Below are 20,776 nucleotides of genomic sequence, written 5' to 3'. Positions count from 1 at the left end.
CACTGGGTAGGAACAGAAAGCAGATTTTTAATTGCTCTGCAACCATTATCCACCATTTCAGAATATAGAGCATTCTTTTATATGGGCTAGTAAGTGATTTGCCATTTGAATTGTGACTTAACGTGGATATGAGCTTCAAAAATGACAGTTGTCTGTGATTCCTGTTATCTGACTCACCATATTAGTTCCTATTGGTCTCAGCCTGGCGAATCTGAAACCACAGTTTCCAAGCATGTTTGTTGCAAGAAACCAACCTTGCCAGGGTTAGCCCTTCTGTTTTATGGATCTTTTCCCTCCCCCCATTCTCTCTGGAAAATGGACGACAATCCACATGATTCAGTTACTGAATGACTGTGCACTATCAGAGGTATGCTGGAGATTGCAGTTGGCCTCAGATGCTTCGTGTTCATTATTGTAATTTCTAGGTCATCAGTCTGATATACAATTTCCATTTTGACACAAGGGGAACTACATCCAGGAAGGCATCTGTCACTTACAATCAGTGGAATTGCTTTGGCTTTGGCTGAGTACACATGGAATATATATCCTGAAATCATTCCTGGGACAATCTCTTCTGCATTAGTTGGAATCAGGTTGTGGGGATAGCAAATCAGCCAGCTTTTAAAACTATCAAAACCACCTCCCGAGAAGCCACTTCATCTCAGAAAAACGTGAACTTCTAAAAGTAAAGATTCTTGTGGCTTGCGGTTTGAAGTATTTATTTCTTCCTGTGAATGAATCCCTTGTTTGCTTTTAACGGTATACTATCTTTTTTTCCCCTCTTTCCTTCCACTTCTTCCATTTCCCTTTCTCATCTCCAGGCATGAGTTTGACTCAGAGCAAATCCCTGACTTGACGAAAGATGTATACATTCAAGATATACACTGCGTGGGTTCACTGTGCAAGCTGTATTTTCGGGAACTCCCAAATCCCCTGCTCACCTATCAGCTGTATGAGAAATTCTCTGTAAGTGCAAGATGGGATTTGTACTTGTACCGTATGGGCAGCTTCAGTGTGCATATGAATCAGGTTCCAGAAGGTTGTTTTTAATAAGTGATCATGATCCAAACCACATGTAAAGATTTGTCACTTGTCCATATGTATCTTTGCACTGTGTTCTGATGAGAATCGATTCATTGTTCTCCTGGTGAACCACATGAGACGATTCTCTGCTCTTGCTGTTGCTCTGAGTAAAAGATGAGGGAAGGAAGCCTTTAAGACCATCAGGAGATTCATACAATATCTGAGAATCTCCTTCAACTTGTATATGCTCTTTTTAGGCTAGAATTTTTCAAAAGAAGCCTATTAGAATGCCACGGATGTTAGATGTTACTAAGTGCTCTGGGACTAGGGATCAAATCCATCCCATCCCACACATGCACTTGAACAGGTTCCCATCTCCTATAGCCTTGTTGTGCTCCCCTAAACTCTGTGGAGGGCATGTGGGTTATAAATATAATCACATCTTTGAATCTGAATCCGGTTAAATCTGTACTTTGCAACATGCTGCTTGCTAAATTGAATGCGGGAAGTGTTTGTCCTTTCTCAGCATAATTGAGCAGTGACCTCTATACTGGCTGTCAACCGGACAACAGGGAGCCATGCAGACATGTGACAACATGTGCAAATGCATCATTTCAAAAGGAAAGCCACATTAGTCTTCTGTAGCAAAGTAAAACCGAAACCATCTTTAAAAGACTAACCAAGTTTATGACTGCATAATATTTCAGGAGTCAGGCCTCGCTTTTTTCGATGCACTTGGGCAGGCTTATGCTGGAAAGACCTTGGTTAGTCTTAAAAGATGTTGCTTGATTTCTGTGTTACAAGTACATGAGGTTTGTGGAATCATTTAATGAAGTTCCCTTTTTTTCCCTAGGATGCCGTGTCTGCTGCTACGGATGAAGAACGGTTAGTTAAAATCCACGATGTCATCCAGCAGTTGCCACCGCCCCACTACAGGTTAGAATGCAAAACATACTGGTTTTTCTTTAAATTGCATCTTGCTTTATATTGTTTCACTATGAATATTTATCAAGCACACTGACTTTTTATCTTGACCTGATCTTCTTCTCCAAGGTCTTATTTCATTGCCCTGAATTTCTTTAATGGTGTAAGACAATGCCATTTTCTAACACATACGTGCCATTTTCCAACACACCTCTCCCTGTCTTGCAGTGGCATGCCTGAAGCAAATGGCACCCAGGACCAGTTCTGAAATTGCGCCTGAGTGCCCCCCTAAATTAACCCTCCCTCCCAATTGCACCCCTGGGGAGGGGCAGAGTGAAAGGGTGCCCTTGCCTACATCTCAGGCGGTGGGCAGGCAGTGAGTGGTGGCCCAGCAGGTGATGAGTGAATAGCAGCCAAGCAGGTGGCAGACAGGCAGCCTGGCCTGTTGGGAGGGGGGGTGGAGATGGACCTGCTGCACGAGCCTGTTGCTGATCACCTGCACTGTGTAGCAGGTGCACCGAGTGGAAGGCAGGCAGCTGGCAGTGGCAGCAAAAGGGCCTTCTTGGCCCATGGGGTGTGGGGGTGTGGGGGTGTGTGTCTGTGTGTGTGTCTGTGTGTGGTGTGTGTGGTGTGTGTGGTGTGTGTGGTGTGTGTGTGTGTAATGGGTGGCCAAAAAGTGCTCTCCACATGACCCAGGCGAATGGCACCTGGGTCAAATGTCCCCCCTGCCCCCCAAGGTACGTTCCTGCTGTCCTGGGACATAGAATGAGACTAAAGCTAGTCATGCTAATCTGAATTCATGTCGTGTTGTGCAGGGGGGGTCTGAGTTGATATCTTCCTCTCTAAAGTACTCTGCATATTCAGTAGGCAATTATGTAATCATTCTTAAAAGAAAGGTTGACATTTTTGTTTGCTTTCCAATTTCTGGGCCCTAAGATGGCTTACTGAGGCAGCATTATTCCTGCACGTATTGAATTAAATGCCTGAGTGCACACTGAAGGATTTATAACCGTATAAAGTTGACTTCTATTTTAATTAGATCAGTAATAAGACAAACAACATACCCTGTGCATAATCTTGGTGGAAGTTATGTAAAACGTGCTGGGGAGGGAAAGAAGAATGGGGCCCATCGTAGCAGAACTGTCTCATTGTGTTAAGAGAAAGGGAATTCATGAAGTCCTGCAACGTATATTAATGAGGGTTGGGGAGAGGGATGCTACATAAAATAGCCAAATCCAGGGTGCGAAACGGGGGAAAAAAATCCAGGGAGCGTATGACCCTTGGCTTACCTTTTAGACAACATCTGCCAAATTTGATTAAGTCAATTAAGGTGAACTGTATACTATGTTAACGTGGACATAAATATCCTCACTATTGCTGGGACAGCAGATGTACTTGATTGTTAGCAGGGAAGAAGAAAGGCTGGCTAAGCAGAGCTTCAGCACTACTCCAGTGGGGGACAAGAATGGGGGAGTCCCGGCACAAATAAGAAGGCCGAGATGGCTGGCTGTTTTTGACATGTGTGAGTGTCCTGAATGTGTGGGAATCCCAGAACACACACGACTTCTCCATAGTAGAAGGATTCGTGTTATTTGTGTGTTTGTGCCAAATGCCGACTTAGCCTTTTAAAAAAAATACATTTTTAATATTGGTAACAATGGACTCAAGTCTCCGTAGAGTCTTGGGGGTTTTCTTGCTACTTTTTTGGGCATCTGGAAATGTACCTTGTTAAATGTTCCTCTAGCTTATTTCCTACGACCAGGCTTATTGCTTTGCCCTGCGAAAGTCTGGCAGAAAGCAGGCAGAAGAAGGTGAGCAGTCTCTTCCACGTGCGCAGAAACACATATTGTGTGCTTATTAATAACAGTGGGTATCCATGTGTGGTCTTGTTCATGGCCTCCAATACCCATTGATAATGTGACATGGCGGTCACAAAATATATTATTATTTAGCAAATTATTGGCTTTCAAATTCCTACTTGGTTTCTGTATGTTAACTGTCTTCCCGCCGCCACTTGATGAGCATCGCAGAATTCCTGTTGGGCTGTTTGTTTATTTAATTTGCCATCAAGTCACGATGGCCCCCTGATGGGGTTTTTAATGCAAGAGATGTTTGGAGGTGATTTGCCATTGCCTGCCTCTGTGTCACAACTATGGCCTTCCTTGGTGATCTCCCATCCAAATGCTGACTAGAGTTGACCCTGCTTAGCTTCTGAGATTTGACAAAATCAGTCTAGCCTCAGCTATCCAAGTCTTAGAATAAGAGAAGGGATTCTGTTGCATTCTGAGTTATGCTCTGAATTCTAGTTGAGATGTAATGGGACCCATGTACCGTGTTCTGGCCTTGTGGAAGGGATTTGCGATCACAGGCATCCCAGACCTCCACTTCCAGATGTAATCCCTATTTCGGGAAGGAACGGAGAAGTTTTAAGTTGGTTTTATTCTAAGGTATCTTTTACTAGCTTGGCTTCTCAAAGAATGGCCGGTTCCAGGAGATACTTGAAAGGATCATCTGTTATGCGCTAATAAAAACCAACTCATGAGCAATCATAAATATTTTTTTTAAAAAAAAACCCTGGATCTTACAGCTGCTTCAGTTGTTTAAAAGCATGGTGATGGTTTCCCATTTTTATGGCACCATTTCAATTGATCGATCTTGATTTTTGTACAGCGCAGGAAAATTTGAAAATAAGAGAATTTTGGTCAGTGCTAACATAGTGAACACTTGGATGTATTATTGCACAGGCTCCCTCTTGTGGCAGTCATAGAACGAAGATGCTTTACTGGTTTTCTTGGTGGAATTTCTTCCCCCTCCTTTTGCCGGAATGCGTTCTTTCCAAAGGACTGGATTTCTGCACTGTAAAAACATCCCAGGCTCTGTTACTGTAACCTCTAATTCTGTGCCTTGACATGAATTGTGTATTAAGTGCTGTTGAGTTACAGCTGATTTACAGTGAACCCTCTTGGGGTCTTCAAGGGAAGAAAGGACCAGAGGTGCTTTGCCTGTTGCCTGCCTCTGCATGGCAACCCCGGTTTTCCTTGGTGGTCTCCATCTAAGTATTAACTATGGCTGACTCTGCTTAGCTTCCAAGCTCTGACAAGCTTAGACTGGGCTATTCATGGGCACATGAACTATGATTATATTTACCTAGTTAATGTAGGTTGAGTAAAGGTGTGTAAGATTGCAGAATTTGCTGTTGTGTGTTCACAACACAGTAAAGTAATGGCCAAATATGTAAATGTGTGATAGTGTTTGAGTTAGAACTGTATCACAGTGTATTGCTCATCCCAGCAATATGTGTGCCTAATATTGCATTCTGGCACTTGAATAAGACCATGTGTTGCTGCCGTTGTTGACAGTCTGATCAGAAATTTCAGATATAAATTATTTTTCAGACAGCTGAGTTTGAAAACATCCCTGAAGTGCTTTCTTCTTTCTCCTAAACTAATTTATATTAACTTTTTTCCTGTTTTGTGAATTGCAGAGTGATGAACACTACCTGATGTGAAGTGCTTGCTTTTCCTCACTAACACTGTGCTCTGACTCTCATTTTGCAGGACGCTGGAATTCCTAATGAGACACTTGGCTCATCTCGCTGATTATTGCGCCATCACCAATATGCACACCAAAAACTTAGCAATTGTCTGGGCACCAAACCTGCTGAGGTAAAGCACATGTTCGGTTTTTGCCTGGTTGATTTTGTCTTTCACTTCCAAAATGCTGGAAAAGTTCTCCACTGAAGGAAGTGTTTATATGAAAATGAAATGTTTGATGTCAGGGGCATGGTTACAGTGGCCAAGCCCTTGGTGAAATCCATAAAACTCATTCCATTCATTCTGTCCATGGTCTTAATGCAGAGATTTACACTGTGCTTATATCATTTGATGTATTTTTTTAATTGATACATTTGATGAATAATGAGATCTTGGATTTATCATCATTTCTTTTTCCTTTTCAGACCTTTTCATTAGAATCTCACTTTTTCTCATTTGGTGGGTGTCAGTTTTATTTAGCATCTCATCATTTTTATTTTGTCTTCCTTTGCACTTCTTTTTTGTCATTTCTAAAATGCCCATATGAGTAAGTCCTGCTCAAAAATTTTTTCATGAAGGAGAAGTTTGCTAGTGGAGCTTAACTTGTTCCCATGGGAACTTACATGCTGTGATGAAATGCCTTAGTCATACCATTTTAAATAGGTGTGTGAAGTTTTTAATATGTATATTTAGGAGAGGTATTGAGTTATTTTAATTGAAATTGCAAAACAAGAGTCTCTCTGTTGACAAAGAACTGGTACAGGATCAGTGGCATTTTAGCCCTGCCACCCAGCGAGGGTGGGCACTTTTTGATATTTGGTGTGGAGGAGGATGAGCTGAGCTGACCATTTGGGTAACAGCAGTTGTGATGAAGTCAGTAGGAGAGAAATGGTTTCAGTTAGCAGTTTAGCAATTGTCACAGTCAATCCAGATGTTTGAATAGGCCGTGTTTTCCCATTATCATTATGTTTTAAAGAATGTATTGCTTTAACCATATATTGTTAACCTGTCATGCCTATCAACCACTTAACAAGACAGATGGTGGATGTGGTCTATCCTTAACCTAGGACTTGACCATAAGCTTTCATAATGCTGATTCAGCATGCTCAGAAGTTTAGCAGAGAAAAAATATCTCAGTGATGGCAGCAATTAGAAGGCAGAGATAGTTGGTAGAGTAGAGGTCAAAGAAAACCCTGCTTGGGTCCATTATGTGGTTGTGGTGTGATGTGGTGGATGCTATTTTGCTGCATTTTTAGGTTTTGTGATTTTGGGAGAAAGAATATGAGTCAATTATTCATTGCTTTGAGCCATAACAGGTACATCCCACGTATGGGGATTGTTCTAGACTTGAAGACAACAATTTTGGAATTATATCCCCCCCCCCCTTCTCTCCTGTAAGGAGACTCAAAAGGGCTTAAAAACTCCTTTTCCTTCCCCTCCCCACAGCAGACACCTTGTGAGGCAGGTGGGACTGAGAGAGTTTTGAATGAACTGTGACTAGCCCAGGGTCACTCAGCAGGAATGTATGAGTGGGGAAACAAATCTGGTTCACAGATAAGACCCCGCCACTCATGTGGAGAAGTGAGGGAATCAAAACCCAGTTCTCCAGATTAGAGTCTACCTGTTTTTCACAACTACACTACTAAACTCCTTTTAAAAACTGTCTATAAATCTTGTATTGCATTCATGCATTAGCAAAGTGCAGAATTGCAGCTACAGAATTCTTGAGCCTTTGAGCATCTTCTCACTGTCAGCTGTGCAAGTAAGGATAGATTAGGTCAGGTTTTCATTTCCAGTAACTCTCTTCATCTGAAGTTATAAAGGCTTTTGTTATGAAACCGCTTGGCACACCAGGGTAAGCATAGCTAACTAAAGTGAGCTGGGATAGAAAACAACTAGAAAATGAGCTTTTTAAAAAAGCGAACTTCTCAGCTGTAAACGAGAGTCATTTTTTGTTTTTCTGGTAAAAGACAGAATCCCCTACTAAATATGAAAATTCTGCATATAACAACACAGAATTGCTTTGACCTGTATAGGAACAGTGTGGTGTAGTGGTTAAGAGCAGGTGGACTCTAATCTGGATAACCAGGTTTGTTTCCCCACTCTTCCACATGAGTGGCGGATTCAAATCTAGTGAACCTGGTTTGTTTGAGTGACCTTGCGCTAGTCACAGTTCTCTCTGAACTCTCTCAGCCCCACCTCTCAAGATGTCTGTTGTGGGGAGAGGAAGGGAAAGAGTTTGTAAGCCCCCTCCTCTTCTTTTTCATTTGATCTATTCTTTTTTGTTGCTTATGTTAATATTTATTGTCTTCTCCCTCCCCCCCCACCCCAGATCAAAGCAGATAGAATCTGCCTGTTTCAGTGGAACAGCTGCTTTTATGGAAGTTCGAATTCAGTCTGTTGTTGTGGAATTCATTCTAAATCATGTGGATGTCCTTTTCAGCTGTAAACTCAGCTCTGTTATTCGAGAGAGTGCAGGTATGTATCCCCAGGTCAAGACCTGGTTAAAATTCAAAGTGTTCTAGTAGCATGAACTGCCAGAAAGGAATACTATCTTCAATCCAAACGAATACTATTTTCATGTTTCACTATAGCCATGTATGAAATGCAGCTTTTCCTGCTGTCATTAATCATTCTTGCTTTTATTGATGCCACTTCAGGTGAATAGTGCTTATTAAATTTAAGAAGTGGAAGTTGCAGTTTGATACCAGAAGGTGGCCCCTGTTGACTACAAAAATGAGGGGTTACAAAGCAGTTGATAGACCTCTGTTAATTGCCATGTGGGTTTTTCTAATCTTGGCACGTCAAGCTTGTCAATATGAATAACCGAGCTGCACCTTTCCCACTGGTTCTCACCTTGAAAGCTACCCATGCTGTTCCATTCTAGAGGGTTTTGCTTTTAACTGAGCCACCTTCAAATATTCTCATTGCTGTTAAAAGAAATATTCAGACTGTTTATTAGAGTTAAAAATGGGCTGTAGGTAATTCATGCAATGATCTTAATTATTGTATCAGTTTAAATTTAGTTTGTGGCTAAAACTCCTCCACTTGCTTGCTGAATAGCATGTCAGGGAACATTCTGTGCCAATTAGGCAGCTTGTGAAGACCTCTCTGTGCATGTGGGCTGCCTTCCTTAAAATACCTGCCGGGGACAGCAAACCTTTATTTCAATTTGTTGGGGTGGGGCTTAAAAAGCAGATTGTGAATCGAGCTCCAGCGCTGTTTCCTATTGTAAGAAGCAGGAAAAGTAACAACAAAATGAAGTCATTTACAAACCTCAAACCAAATTTATTTATTTATTACAGTATTTACGGATCACCTTTCTCAAAAAAAGACTCGAGGTGAATATTTTCACATTTCAAGGCAGTTCATTCATTAAGTGGTTTTTCCATTCTTTCCCCATGTTTCTTCTTAAAATTCTAAGCTGCGAATTGGATCAAACCAACCATAAATGGGGCTAGTTCACAGAAACGGTCTGTGCTGCTTTCCCCTTCCCACCGTGCTCATCGGAAATTCACAGTGGCTGGCTGTGTGTGTGTGTGGGGGGGGGGGGGGGGCCATCCAAGCTCTTTGGAAGAAGGGTGGTAAATGAGTGAGATGGGACAGCTGGTACGGAAGAGGTTCCTCTGGATGGGCCGAGGAGAGCTTAGTAATGCCCAACAGTAATTTCTAGTACAGATTTAGAAACATAGAGCAGGAAGGGACCTCAAGGATAATCTAGTTCAGCCCTCTGCTCAATGCAGGAATTCACAACTACCATTCCCCCATGATCAGAGGCATACGTTTGAGCAGTTTTATCACTGCAGCATTTTACAATACATTAGAGGGCAACTTCCTTTGTTGTAACCTCATCAAAATGAATTGTTCTAGCCTCCCAGTTTCTGGTCTGTGCCCTTTTGCCCCCCCACCCCCCTTCATCCTTACCTCACACAATCTTGTCTTGGGCTTCTCTTGCAGGTCACAGTTCTTTGTCACGTCCTAAATCTCTGCTGGTGTCTTCTCCCTCAACAAAACTGCTCACACTGGAGGAAGCACAAGCAAGGACTCAAGCCCAGATAAATTCACCCATCGTGGCGGACAGCAAGTACATTGAAGTGGGCGAAGGACCCGCTGCCCTACAAGGAAAATTCCACACCATCATAGACTTTCCATCCGAAAGGTAGACAGATTCTTTCAGAGGGTTCCTGTCACTGACTTTTGAACTAGGAGGCTTGCTTCAGTCCTTACATTTCCCTGCCCCAGTGATAAGCATTCTAGTAATTAATCAAAGAATCCATAAGACACATTTTGTTGATCTACAGTTTGAAGCCCCGAACTAGGTAGCTCACACTTCTACTGTAGGAGTGGGGCATCTTGTGTGGGTGTGATCTCGACCAATTGCAGAGAGGCAGGAAATGATGAAATTCTTCCATGTACTTCCTGTGAGGTCTTGGGGTCACCTTCTTCAGTATTTTCCTGCCTCTGCAGAGAGCAGACGCGTTTTTTGGCTCTGGCAAAAAACCCTATTAAATCAGAGTCTGTTTGTGTCAGTCTGTGTTTGTCTGAAGTCCTTAGAGGGGTGAGTAAGCGCGATCTGGCTTGGGGAAGAGTAGTCTAGCCGCCGCTGAAAGCAACCGCTTTCCTTCCCACCCACCCCACTCCCCCACCCTTTGGCAAATAGAACGTTGGCAAATAGAGCAGTTAATCATGGACGCGAGGTGGTTTTCGCTAGCTGAACAGCGAAACCTTTGTTGGCTTCGCTGGGCGTGAGGCGCACACGCACACGCGAAAGTCAGGGCGGCCATAAAGAAGGGGGGAGACTCGCTCCACTCAAACGGACGCCGCTTAACGCGCAGCCCAGCGGGAAAATCTGGCGCCTCCGGAAGCATGCGCAGAAGCCATCCCAACCCGCCAAGCAAAAAAAAGAAAAAGACTAAAAGCGGCCAGTGGAGCTCTAGCGCCTTCCCAGGGGTGCGTCCTTAACCGGAGACTTCCATAGCCGCACTTCCTCCGGCCTTCCCCAGGGCCTCGAGCAGTCGGTGGCTTACACCCCAAGCGCCCCCCGATCAACTGGTTCTTCCCTGTTGCCCCTAACAGGCAAGACCCACACAGGATCCCTGAACGTGGGGGGAGATTCCTAACACCTGGGCAGCTAACTCCAGCCTCCCTCCTGGATGAACAGCGCCTGCAGTTTCGCTAAGCATGAGTTCCTTAGGGAAGGGAGATAGACAAAGCTCTTTGGATGCAAGAGATCAAAGAACAGCTAATGCCCGCCTCCTCTACTCGGGTCCCATAGATCCCCAAGTAGTCCCCACCGAGAGGACCTCCGGCTCCTACTAGAAGGGACCCCTTAGCCCTACCTAATGAGGAGGAAGAAGGAATTATCCAGTTTAGACGGGCTCTGATGGGGGTAGAAAAATTCCTCTCTGACACAGAGGAAACCCCTGAGCCAGCTGTAGAACATCATCCATACAGTTCTTTAAACTGGAAGAAATCCAATCCTTAATTTCTAAAACTATCTCCTCTCTGGATTTACGCGACCACCTGAGGACGCTGAAGAACAAATTCCCCAGCCTTCCACATTAACGCTTCCAACAAGCCAATCAAGGGCTATCCAAAAGGCACACATCATCCTACTTCCCCGCTGATAGGGAGTGGGCGACAAGTATTTCCCCCCCTGTTCCTGAATGCTTTGTTAAAAGGATTCATAGGGAATGGCTCAATCCCACTGCCCACAAGGGCTTGCCCCCTAATTTTAAGAAAAATATCTGATGCCTCAGCAGTTTTCATCGCCCTCCTCCAGAATCCTTCCAGTTGATGCCCCTGTGTCCATCCTACCATTCCGGGGCACTTGGTAGCCAAAGAGGGGAGGGCAATATGACAAGGACCCGGCTTTTGATAGGAGAGGTCTGAAGCAGCGCTTCAGTCAGATCCTGCCATGAGTGGTTGGCGGCAGCCATCAAAACTCTCTCGCCCTCCTCCACAGTGGCCAGAGCCTCCATGGTGTGGCTCAAATCGCCTCTCTGGAGATGATTCCAGTCGAAGCTAAAAGGCATCAGGAGAAGAGCATCGAAAGGGTCCTTTTCTGCCAATTCCTTCATAGCAGATTCTGCCACCTTCGACGCCATGTCACTGGTAGCGAGATCCTTAGCCTCTAACATGATAGCAAGACATAGCTAACGCTTCTGGATTCGCTTCTCATGGCTTAAGCGGACATACAATCTAAAACACATGAGTGGCATGGTTATTCATTACTATGGAGGGGCCCTCATTTGGCAAAGAATTGGATCGTAAGTCCTTGTCCAAACCAAGGACAACAAAAAAAGAGCGATGCCAAAATCTGTCCGGACAATCCCGACAGGTCCCTCTTCTACCAACAGCAAGTTTTACTCCTTCCGGGTCCCACAAATCCTTACTCCCCTGCGATCGCTAACGACGGGCCAAAGAACCACACTGGCAGAATCAACATTCCTTTCGGAACTACAAAACAGCCGTCCTTCCAAACAATACAACAAGCCGGGCAAGTCCTTCAACTCCAATAAGAACAAGCAATGACGATCAAAGCATCCCGATTGGGAGGCCGTCTCCAACACTTTCCAGCACCAAGTTGGCAGGGAAACCACGTGGACAGGGTAGGACAAAGGAAGTCATCTCCACAGGTTATGTGATAGAATTCAACGTTATTCCATCATCACCACCTGGTTCATTTCTTCTGGCCCGCTCTCAGCGATCCGCCAAAGCCAGCAAGAACTCTAGAGAGGCGGTTTCCCCACCTAACCAAGATCCAAGCCATCGAACCTGTACCGACAGCAGAACGTTTCTCAGGGACATATTCACAGGCTTTCTTTACAGTCCCCAAAAGAAATGGGGACTGGAAGAGCAATCCTCAACCTGAAAGCTGCGATCAACATAAATCTATTCTGGTCCCCAAATTCAGGATGGGAAACCTCTCTCGGTCTATCACGGCAACTCTTACGCCATCAAGATCTGCTGACTCTCAAGTTAGATCTGACCGGAAGCCTTATTTTGGCACATCCTCCTTATTCACAACTCTCTACAGGAAGTACTCTGAGATTCGCCATACAGGATCAACATTATCAATTCAAGATCGCGTTGCCATTCGGACCCCAAGCCACGGCCCCAAGAACCTTTCTCCAAGGTACTTATTGGCTCCAGTCATCATGCGTTGAGGGAACAGGGATATTATCGCGTCTACCCCTACCTCGACGATCTAAGCTGATTGCGCTCTCACGCTCCGTCCCCAAGCGCTACATCGGGCCGACATGCGAGGTAGTGCAAGAAACCCTAGCACAGCATGGCTTTATAAATGGTGAAACAAAGAAAAGCTCTTTCAAATTTCCTCTCCACCACGACGCTAGAACACCTAGGGCGCATGAGTGCTGGACCACGGTACAAAGACTCCCTTTTCATACCAGAAGAGAAGGTAGAAAGAATCAGGAAAAACGACATTGACTAGTCATGTCCAACGAAGAGAGATCGTCCCTTGCTAAAACTGGCGAAGTCTGCTGGGAACCTTCATCTCAGTAATTCGAAGCCTGAAGCTCCAGTGGGCACGTTTTCACGCATAGGAACCCGCTTCCAACGAGATTCCTCCGTGCATACGCAGCTGGACATGTACGCTGCCAAGAAAGAGACAGAAAATTGACCATACTGCCTCCCCAAGAGTCCGTCCTCAGCTCTTCTCTGGTGGATCTGAACCGGCTTCCAACCTCTCAGACGTGGATCAAAAGCGTTCATTCTAATTGCAATAACATCGCCAGAAAGGAAAGTGGCTGAACTTCGCGCCCTTTCACAATAAAACTTAAAAAAATTCCTGCGGTGTTCCATAACGATAGAGTATGTCTCGTGACAGATCCAACTTTTCATTCCGAAGGTTAAACTCCCCTTTCCACGTGGCGCCAGGAGATCGTCGTTCCCAACTTCATGCCAAACCCACCTCTCATCCCAAAGAGGAAATGCGCGGGCACACATTGGACGCGCGACGGGCCTTAAAAGCATACATAATAAAGAACGGAGGAGTTACGCCAAATCAGAAGAGTATGTTCATCAACATTAGCTCCGCCCCAACTTGGGAGCCGCCAAATGTCCAAGGCAGCAATCAGTAGTACCCTGAAAGCCTGTATATGCGAAGCATACAAAGCTTCTGACTTTACCGGTCCCCCTCAGGGAGTCACAGCTCACTTCCAGTTCGCAATGCAGCGACTCAACGCAGCCTTCCTCCGAAATCATAGCCATCGGGTGGAAGACATCTGCAAAGCTGCCAGTTCCTGGTGCTTCCATTTCCACCTTTCATACGCCATTATAAAATGGCCTACGGTCCCTGGCCTCGGCAGAATCAGCCTTTGGCGAGAAAGGAGGGTACTGGAAAGTATCATCGGGGACTAATGAAACCCACCCGAATTCGACTGACGCACTGCTCGGGGAGGTCCCACACCAAGATAGCCCCCACTCCTACAGTAGAAGCTGATCCATTGGATACTCACCGTGGAAAGGGTCTTTTCTACTGCAGTAGGTAAGTGGGGCATCTTGCAACCCTCCCTAGTTCCAGAGCATTTGTTTCCAATGTTACTCTCTCAGTTATCAACTAAATTCATGTTTTCAGGTGACTGTTCAACGCTTAGGGGTTGTCGTCTAAGTTAAGTATTTGTCACTCGTTCTAGTGATCCCTAGTTATTACCCGAACCTGTTGTTTTCCTTCCGTGTTTCTTGGTTATATGTTCCTGTTACTTAAGTGCTATACTACTATGCCAGGCGGGGGTACTGAAGAAGGTGACCCCAAGACCTCACAGGAAGTACATGGAAGAATTTCATCATTTCCTGCCTCTCTGCAATTGGTCGAGATCACACCCACACAAGATGCCCCACTTACCTACAGTAGAAAGACCCTTCACGGTGAGTATCCAATGGATCCTTCTCTTGAGCATTGATTTCCCCTCGCTCCCAGGTCAGTAAGGCCATCAGTTCCAAATTCCCTGCATGTCTCTATGAAAAGACACTGGCTTCTCAGAAAAAACACACACTTTTATTTTTTTTTATCAGTTAATTTCCCAAGGAGGTATTTGGCATAAAGTTTTCCCAAGACTGAGAGAAGACTGATTGGTCTATAATTAGATGGACTGTTAGGGTCACCCTTCTTATAAATAGAGATGATAATTGAGTAGCTCCACACAGTGAGAATTATGCCTGTTTGGTTAACCATGTTAAACAATTGTGCCAATATAAGGGACCACCATTCCCTAAATACTATAAACAACTCTGGAAGAAGAGTGTCAGGACCAGCAGCTTTACCTCGTTTAAGTTGACTTATAAGTTTCCCAGTCTCAAGAGAGGACACGGGAGGCCAGGGGTTGTCAGAAGGTAGAACAAGAACCAGGGTGGCACACTTTTATTCTTTTTTGACCTCTGGCAGTATTTCTGAGAGTTGTAGTCGGTATGTATGGGCAGGGGGAAGGACTGACTCAGTGACTGAGCATCTGCTCAGCATGCAGAAGATCCCAGTTCAATCACTGGCATCTCCAGCTAAAAGGAGATGATGTGGAAGACCTCCGTTTGCTGCTGCCAGCCCATGTAGGCAATACACGGGTTTGATGGACCAGTGTTCCGATTCATGTATGTCTGTGCTTGTGTAATGTAGACAGATTTGTCCAAAGGCCAAACCAAAGAGAAGAATGGGATAGGGAAGCATGGCAGCAGTTTATTAACAGAGAGTGTTGGGCAATCATATCCTTTTCTGGGCACTAATGGATCTTGTGATCCTTCCTTCCACCACCCCCAGCACAGATTTAAACTTCAGTTATTATTTTAATAATCTTCCTCAGCTCTTGCAAATAATAAATTATTAGCCTTTCTAAAACATTCAGTCCTTTCCTCTTTCTAAATGGTAAAAATGTTGTATGGTGCATGTTGACGCTACTAGAGACAAGGGACATGAAATAGTATGCTCTACTTCTTTACCATTTTCCATGCCTGCAGTAGGATTTACTTGGGACAGCTTAGCACTGTGGTGGTGAACCTTTGGCACTCCAGATGTTATGGACTACAATTCCCATCAGAATTGTAGTCCATAACATCTGGAGTGCCAAAGGTATATTCTGCCAGCCTCTTAATGTGGACTCGTTCCTGCTGTCTCACTCCAGAAAGAGACCACCAAGTAAGATGAAGAAATCCCCGGTTGGTAGCTGGCGCTCCTTCTTTAACCTGGGAAAATCCTCATCCCTCTCCAAGCGGAAATTGCAACGCAACCCGAGTGAGCCTTCTGAAATGAAAGCCATAGCCCTGGCAGGTAAGCTTGTCTGTTAGCATCACAGCAAGGACTTTAAGCCATTATTAACCTTGTACTGCAGACTTTAAATTAGATGGGCAAATTCTGGATTCTTTGGTTCAGCTGATTTTTATCTTGGGACGGCATCATTGCTGTCCAGACCTGAAAATCAGTAAGTGCTGTTCTAAGCTATACTGATGAACAGTGCCTACGGAAGATCTTTGTGTACTGAATAGCCTGTCAAAATAGCCTGCCCAATGGCCTGCTGGTGGACCCCACTGGAGGCCAGCATGAAGCAGAGGTTGAGAGTACCTGACCAGGAAGACCAGTCAAATGAGACCCAGGCCCGGTGGTACTTAACGCAGTTCTATAGGGGCTGTAAGACAGAGTCATTCCACCAAGTCTATGGTTGAGGCATCTACCAGTGACCTCCCTCTTTCCTATCCCCCATCCCAGTCAGCATATAGGTGGAGAATTTTTTAATATGTAATTTATTGGGATTTTTACCACCATTTGGATGTTTATTGTGACAGACCAGGTTGCTGGCTCCTGTTTACTGTTTTATTGAATTTGAAACTGTCCTTGTTCTGTATTGGGAGCTTCCCTAAGGGGAAGGGCAGCCTGCAAATAAAATGAATAATTAAGTAAAGAAAAATGGTTCAGATATCCATCCTTCCACTGAATTTTGCTGGGTAACCATGTGCCAGTCACTCTCTCACCCCAAACTACTTCATAGGGTCGTCGTTGTGCAAATAAAATAGAGAAGACGAGAACAGTATCGTAAAGTGCTTTGTGCCGTCATTGGAGAGAAAAGGGAGGCTATATGTATCTAAAGAATAAAATGTTAGAAGGCTTTTTTGATGTTCAGTTGGTCATTCTGTTAGAAAGGTTGCATTATGTGGCCAAATATTCACCTAATCATTTTATTCAAATAAACATATAATGAGTATGTCATGAATATACTTAAAAGTTTAGCCTGACAAGAATATAATGAACTTGTACAATGGAGTGGTGGGGCCCTTCCTGCTTCTCTTTCAAAACAGGAAGGAAGAAACTTCAGCCAGTGAATGTATAAACTTCAATGCAACAGTCTGCTAAGCAGCAAACCAAGAATGCCTTCAGGAGAAGAACACTGAGGGTTATGCTTTGTTGAGTTTCTTTCTGTTAAATGCTGCATGCTATAAAGAAGATGCTGTGTCCAGCTGATTTAAGAACCATTGCGCATGGGTCTATTTTTGAGGCTAGAAAATGCACTTCAGTGTAAAAGGGGAAATTGTATGTGTAGGTACACATTTGTTGAATGCATTCAACTGTTTTGTGCTTTGGCTGTCCAGGAGGACGAGGAGATAGTGGGACTTTGCGGTCTGCTAAGAGTGAAGAGTCTCTCTCATCGTTACATGCTATTGATGGTAAGATGGAACACTATCTGTGTCTTGGGGAAAAGAAGTCAGAGCTCAAAAACATGGAGAACTAAACTTTGAGCACAGAAGAAAACAAAGCTCTAGTTATAATTGATATATCTGTAGTGTAAAGAGCAAAACACCATTTTATATGATTGACAATTATGTCAATTCATGTTTTGCTCTCTTTTTGAGAGCCAGCGTGTTGTAGTGGTTAAGAGCAGTGGACTCCAATCTGGAGAACAAGTTTGATTCCCCACTCTTCTTCATGAGTGGTGGATTCTGGATTTATTTCTCCACTCCTACACATGAAGCTTACTGGGTGACCTTGAGCCAGTCACAGTCCTCTCAGAACTGTCTCAGCCTCATCTACCTCACAAAGTTTCTGTTGTGGGAAGAGGAAGGGAAGTTTGTAAGCTGCTTTAAATTTGTAAGCTGCTTTAAATCTTCTTGTGGTTGGGGAAAGTGGACTAAAAACCCAGACTGTTCTTCTTTTTCTTCTTCTTCATAGGTGAATCTAAACTGTTCCGTCCCCGAAGACCACGGTCCAGTAGCGATGCCTTGTCTGCCTCCTTTAATGGGGAGCTCTTGGGGAACATGAACCGCTGCAATTCCTATGACAACCTACCCCATGATCAGGAGAGCGATGGGGAGGAAGGGCATATCCATGTTCCCGCTCTGATCTCTCCACGGTCAGCTGAGGACGTTGACCTGAGCCCACCTGAGATTGGTGTGGCAAGCCTGGATTTTGACCCCATGTCTTTTCAGTGCAGCCCTCCCAAAGCGGAGTCTGAGTGTTTTGACAGCAGCACCTCCGTGTTGGAGTCAGTAGACTTTAGTAAGGATAAACAGAGCACTTTTAAGAAGGACCTAGATTCAGGCAGCCAGTCTCAGACACCTGGCAGTGCTACAAGCTCTGAACCGGTCTCCCCCTATCAAGAGAAGGCTGTGAGTCCCTTCTTCATGCTAGACTTGAGCCCAACGGAGGATAAATCACCCAAGCCCCGGTTGTTATCTGAAAAGGTCGGCCATGCCTTCTCCCCCAATACTGGACAGAAGCCGCCAAAGTCTCCGCCACCAAATATATTGGAGCCTGTCTGCTTTGCTCTCCCCAGCCGGGTACCAGATGTCATCGGAGGTCTATCAGGGAACTTAGGTGCTCCAGAGTGGACCAAAGGGAACTGCAGCGCCATTGAGGCTATCAACAGGTCCCCACCAGAGATGATAATATCACCCTTGAAAGCCTGTGAATTGAGGCCCAATGAAGGACACCATGAAGAGTTCCAGAGCCAAGGAGATGCTAAGAAAGCTGAGCAACAAGAAGAGGTGGAGCAGCCCCTGGCCAGCAGCAGCCAGAGTAAGCCTGTACCTTCTGGACAGACGCAGCCAGGTACAGTGTGTTTTCCTCCATTCTTTCTTTAAGTTCGCATGGGACCAGCTCTCTCGCTTCTCTGCGTGCCTTTAAAAGAGGGGGGAAACAACTCTGGTAATGACAAACCAAGAGTGTGGGTCTTCCAGAGCGTGCGGAGGTTGCTCGGGTCCCAATAGGGAGCACTAAAGGAACCCAAAGCTTCTCTACGGCCTCTTTGCATCGCAAAAAAAAAATGCTTGAATATTTTATATATCCCTATATCTTTTCACTCTTTCATAACACGAAATGATCTCTTGCAGCCCTTGCAAACCAATATACTGACTGATAAACTCCTCTGTTTCTAAACTAAGTAAAATAATTAAATTAAATCTGTCTACCTTTGAAGAAGGGACCTTTTGGCCAAAAGTAACCCGTGATTAGTTGTGCAACAGATCCCACCACAGGATCTGACCTTTTCTTTCTTCGTTACCTCCTGCCTAGCTATCTAAGAATGCAACAGGAACCTTTTTAGGCCAATCTCTCATGCTTTTTCACACCGAACTGCTGTCCTGTTTGCATGTATAACTGAAGATGCACTTTGTCACGCCACGGAGTTGCCACTGTGAAATGTTGGAAGAAATCTATTTTTTTAATGGTCTATAGGAATTGCTCACTCTCCTTACAGGATAACGTAAATCATTCTTTTCTCTTTCTTTTGTTTTTTCCTACTCTTCCTCCCACTAGGAGTGGTTGCCCTCGACTCCCCCCAGGATCCTGTGCCAGTCAGTTCTGTCTCTGTTGTCCCTCCTCCTCCACCGAAAAACGCAGCCCGCTTGCTAGCCTTGGCCCTAGCAGAGTCTGCCCAGCAAGCATCTGTTCAGTCTAACAGGAAACCAGATGCTCTTTCTGACTGTATCAGCTATGCAGAGGCAGAGAGTGGAGGAAGTGTGGACATGTTCCATACATATTCTGATGTCCCTCCAGAGAAGCTACACCTCTATGCTGCTCTGCCAGAGAACCAGCTCAGTTTTCAAGCTGCAGCACCTGGAGTTCCCCACAGAATGGGATTACCTGTAGACCAGGGCTTTACAAACAGTGGCACGCCCGAGGGCAGCAATCGTTCTCATGCTGGCAAGCCTGGACATCGAGACCATTCCCTTCTCCCTACTGACATGCCGGGAGAGCTGCAGAGCAGCACAGACCTGGGCTGGGACCACTCCCACTTCCAACTTCGTGCATCGGGGGAGGCTCCCCACCTCACTCACTCCATTCTGTCTGAGGGTCAGAACCACCCTCAGCCTTGCACCAGGGGAGCGGTTGACCCACAGCCACCTGTAACAGAGGCACCTACACAAAACTCTCACAGTTGCCTCCCTATGGATAAGAACCAAATCGAGACAAACAAGCTTCACTTTCCTGCCTGTGCAGCAGAACATAAATATCAGTTGCATCCTGCAGCCGCTGGAGAGAAAACAGCCACATCTGTTGCAACATGCATGATAACGATTCCAACAACAGCCGCCGAAACGGAACCTGGAGTATCCAGCCAGCATGTTCCTGGCCATCCTGCCACAGCCGTTCCCAACTGCACATGGGGAGAAATTGCATTCATGACGGCTCAGCGTGCTCTTGCAGCCAGCCATGCAGGTCCAAACCAGAGGCCGGGAGAGCATCAGCCTGCTGTAGGACAAGCACCAGCTACAGTCATTAACCCTTTCAGTGTCCTGGGCCAGGTAAAAGTCCTTCTGCCCAACCCTAAGGGCAAAGTCTTATAAACCTTGCATACTTGCAGCTGTTCAGTGATAATAAAATATCTTAGGAATGAATTCTTCTTTTCCATTCCCAACCTGCATCTCTTTTAATACATACTTTCCATAATTATTTCTCTCCCGACACTTGGAGAAGACACGATTTGGAAATTAGCTAGCTGTTCCTAGAGGAAATTTGATTATTTGCTAATATTTCTAGAAACACTTGGCAACTTGTTCTAGGTTTTTTCAAGAAAAGTCAGCTGATTGAGTATGCATTGAGAATTCTACCTAGAATTTGTCGAAGGGTGAAGTTACCACTGTAGAAAAGATGATGGAAAAAGAATTAGCAAGAAGTGGTACCATCATACCTCTTATTGTTTAATTTCATAGTTGATGGAGGCTCCTAGAACTATCTGTGCCTTTCACCTTTTAATAGACAAATTGAAGGGCCAGTTACACGCACTTTGTGTATGTTGTGTGCCATGAAGGGGATTCTGACTTATTGCAACCCTAGGAATTAATGACAACCCCCC

The 20,776-nt window shown here is 44.9% G+C and overlaps 1 protein-coding gene across 6 annotated transcripts in view; it reads left to right on the top strand.

The window, feature by feature from the left end:
• ARHGAP32 (Rho GTPase activating protein 32) overlaps positions 1-20,776 on the top strand; it is a 250,212-nt gene that overhangs the window by 222,440 nt on the left and 6,996 nt on the right. For 4 of the 6 annotated variants that reach the window (XM_048512259.1, XM_048512255.1, XM_048512257.1 and 1 more), the window contains 10 exons: positions 822-966; positions 1,877-1,959; positions 5,505-5,612; positions 7,813-7,958; positions 8,786-8,821; positions 9,438-9,639; positions 15,617-15,762; positions 17,076-17,150; positions 17,653-18,531; positions 19,237-20,225. In XM_048512259.1, coding sequence (XP_048368216.1) covers positions 822-966; positions 1,877-1,959; positions 5,505-5,612; positions 7,813-7,958; positions 8,786-8,821; positions 9,438-9,639; positions 15,617-15,762; positions 17,076-17,150; positions 17,653-18,531; positions 19,237-20,225 — 2,809 coding nt within the window. The remainder of the gene's footprint in view (positions 1-821; positions 967-1,876; positions 1,960-5,504; positions 5,613-7,812; positions 7,959-8,785; positions 8,822-9,437; positions 9,640-15,616; positions 15,763-17,075; positions 17,151-17,652; positions 18,532-19,236; positions 20,226-20,776) is intronic. The other 2 variants (XM_048512260.1, XM_048512258.1) reach the window with 1 other exon arrangement.

Source organism: Sphaerodactylus townsendi, linkage group LG12 (genome assembly GCF_021028975.2).
Source record: "Sphaerodactylus townsendi isolate TG3544 linkage group LG12, MPM_Stown_v2.3, whole genome shotgun sequence".
Taxonomy (NCBI): domain Eukaryota; kingdom Metazoa; phylum Chordata; class Lepidosauria; order Squamata; family Sphaerodactylidae; genus Sphaerodactylus; species Sphaerodactylus townsendi.
This window is presented reverse-complemented; position numbering and strand designations above follow the sequence as displayed.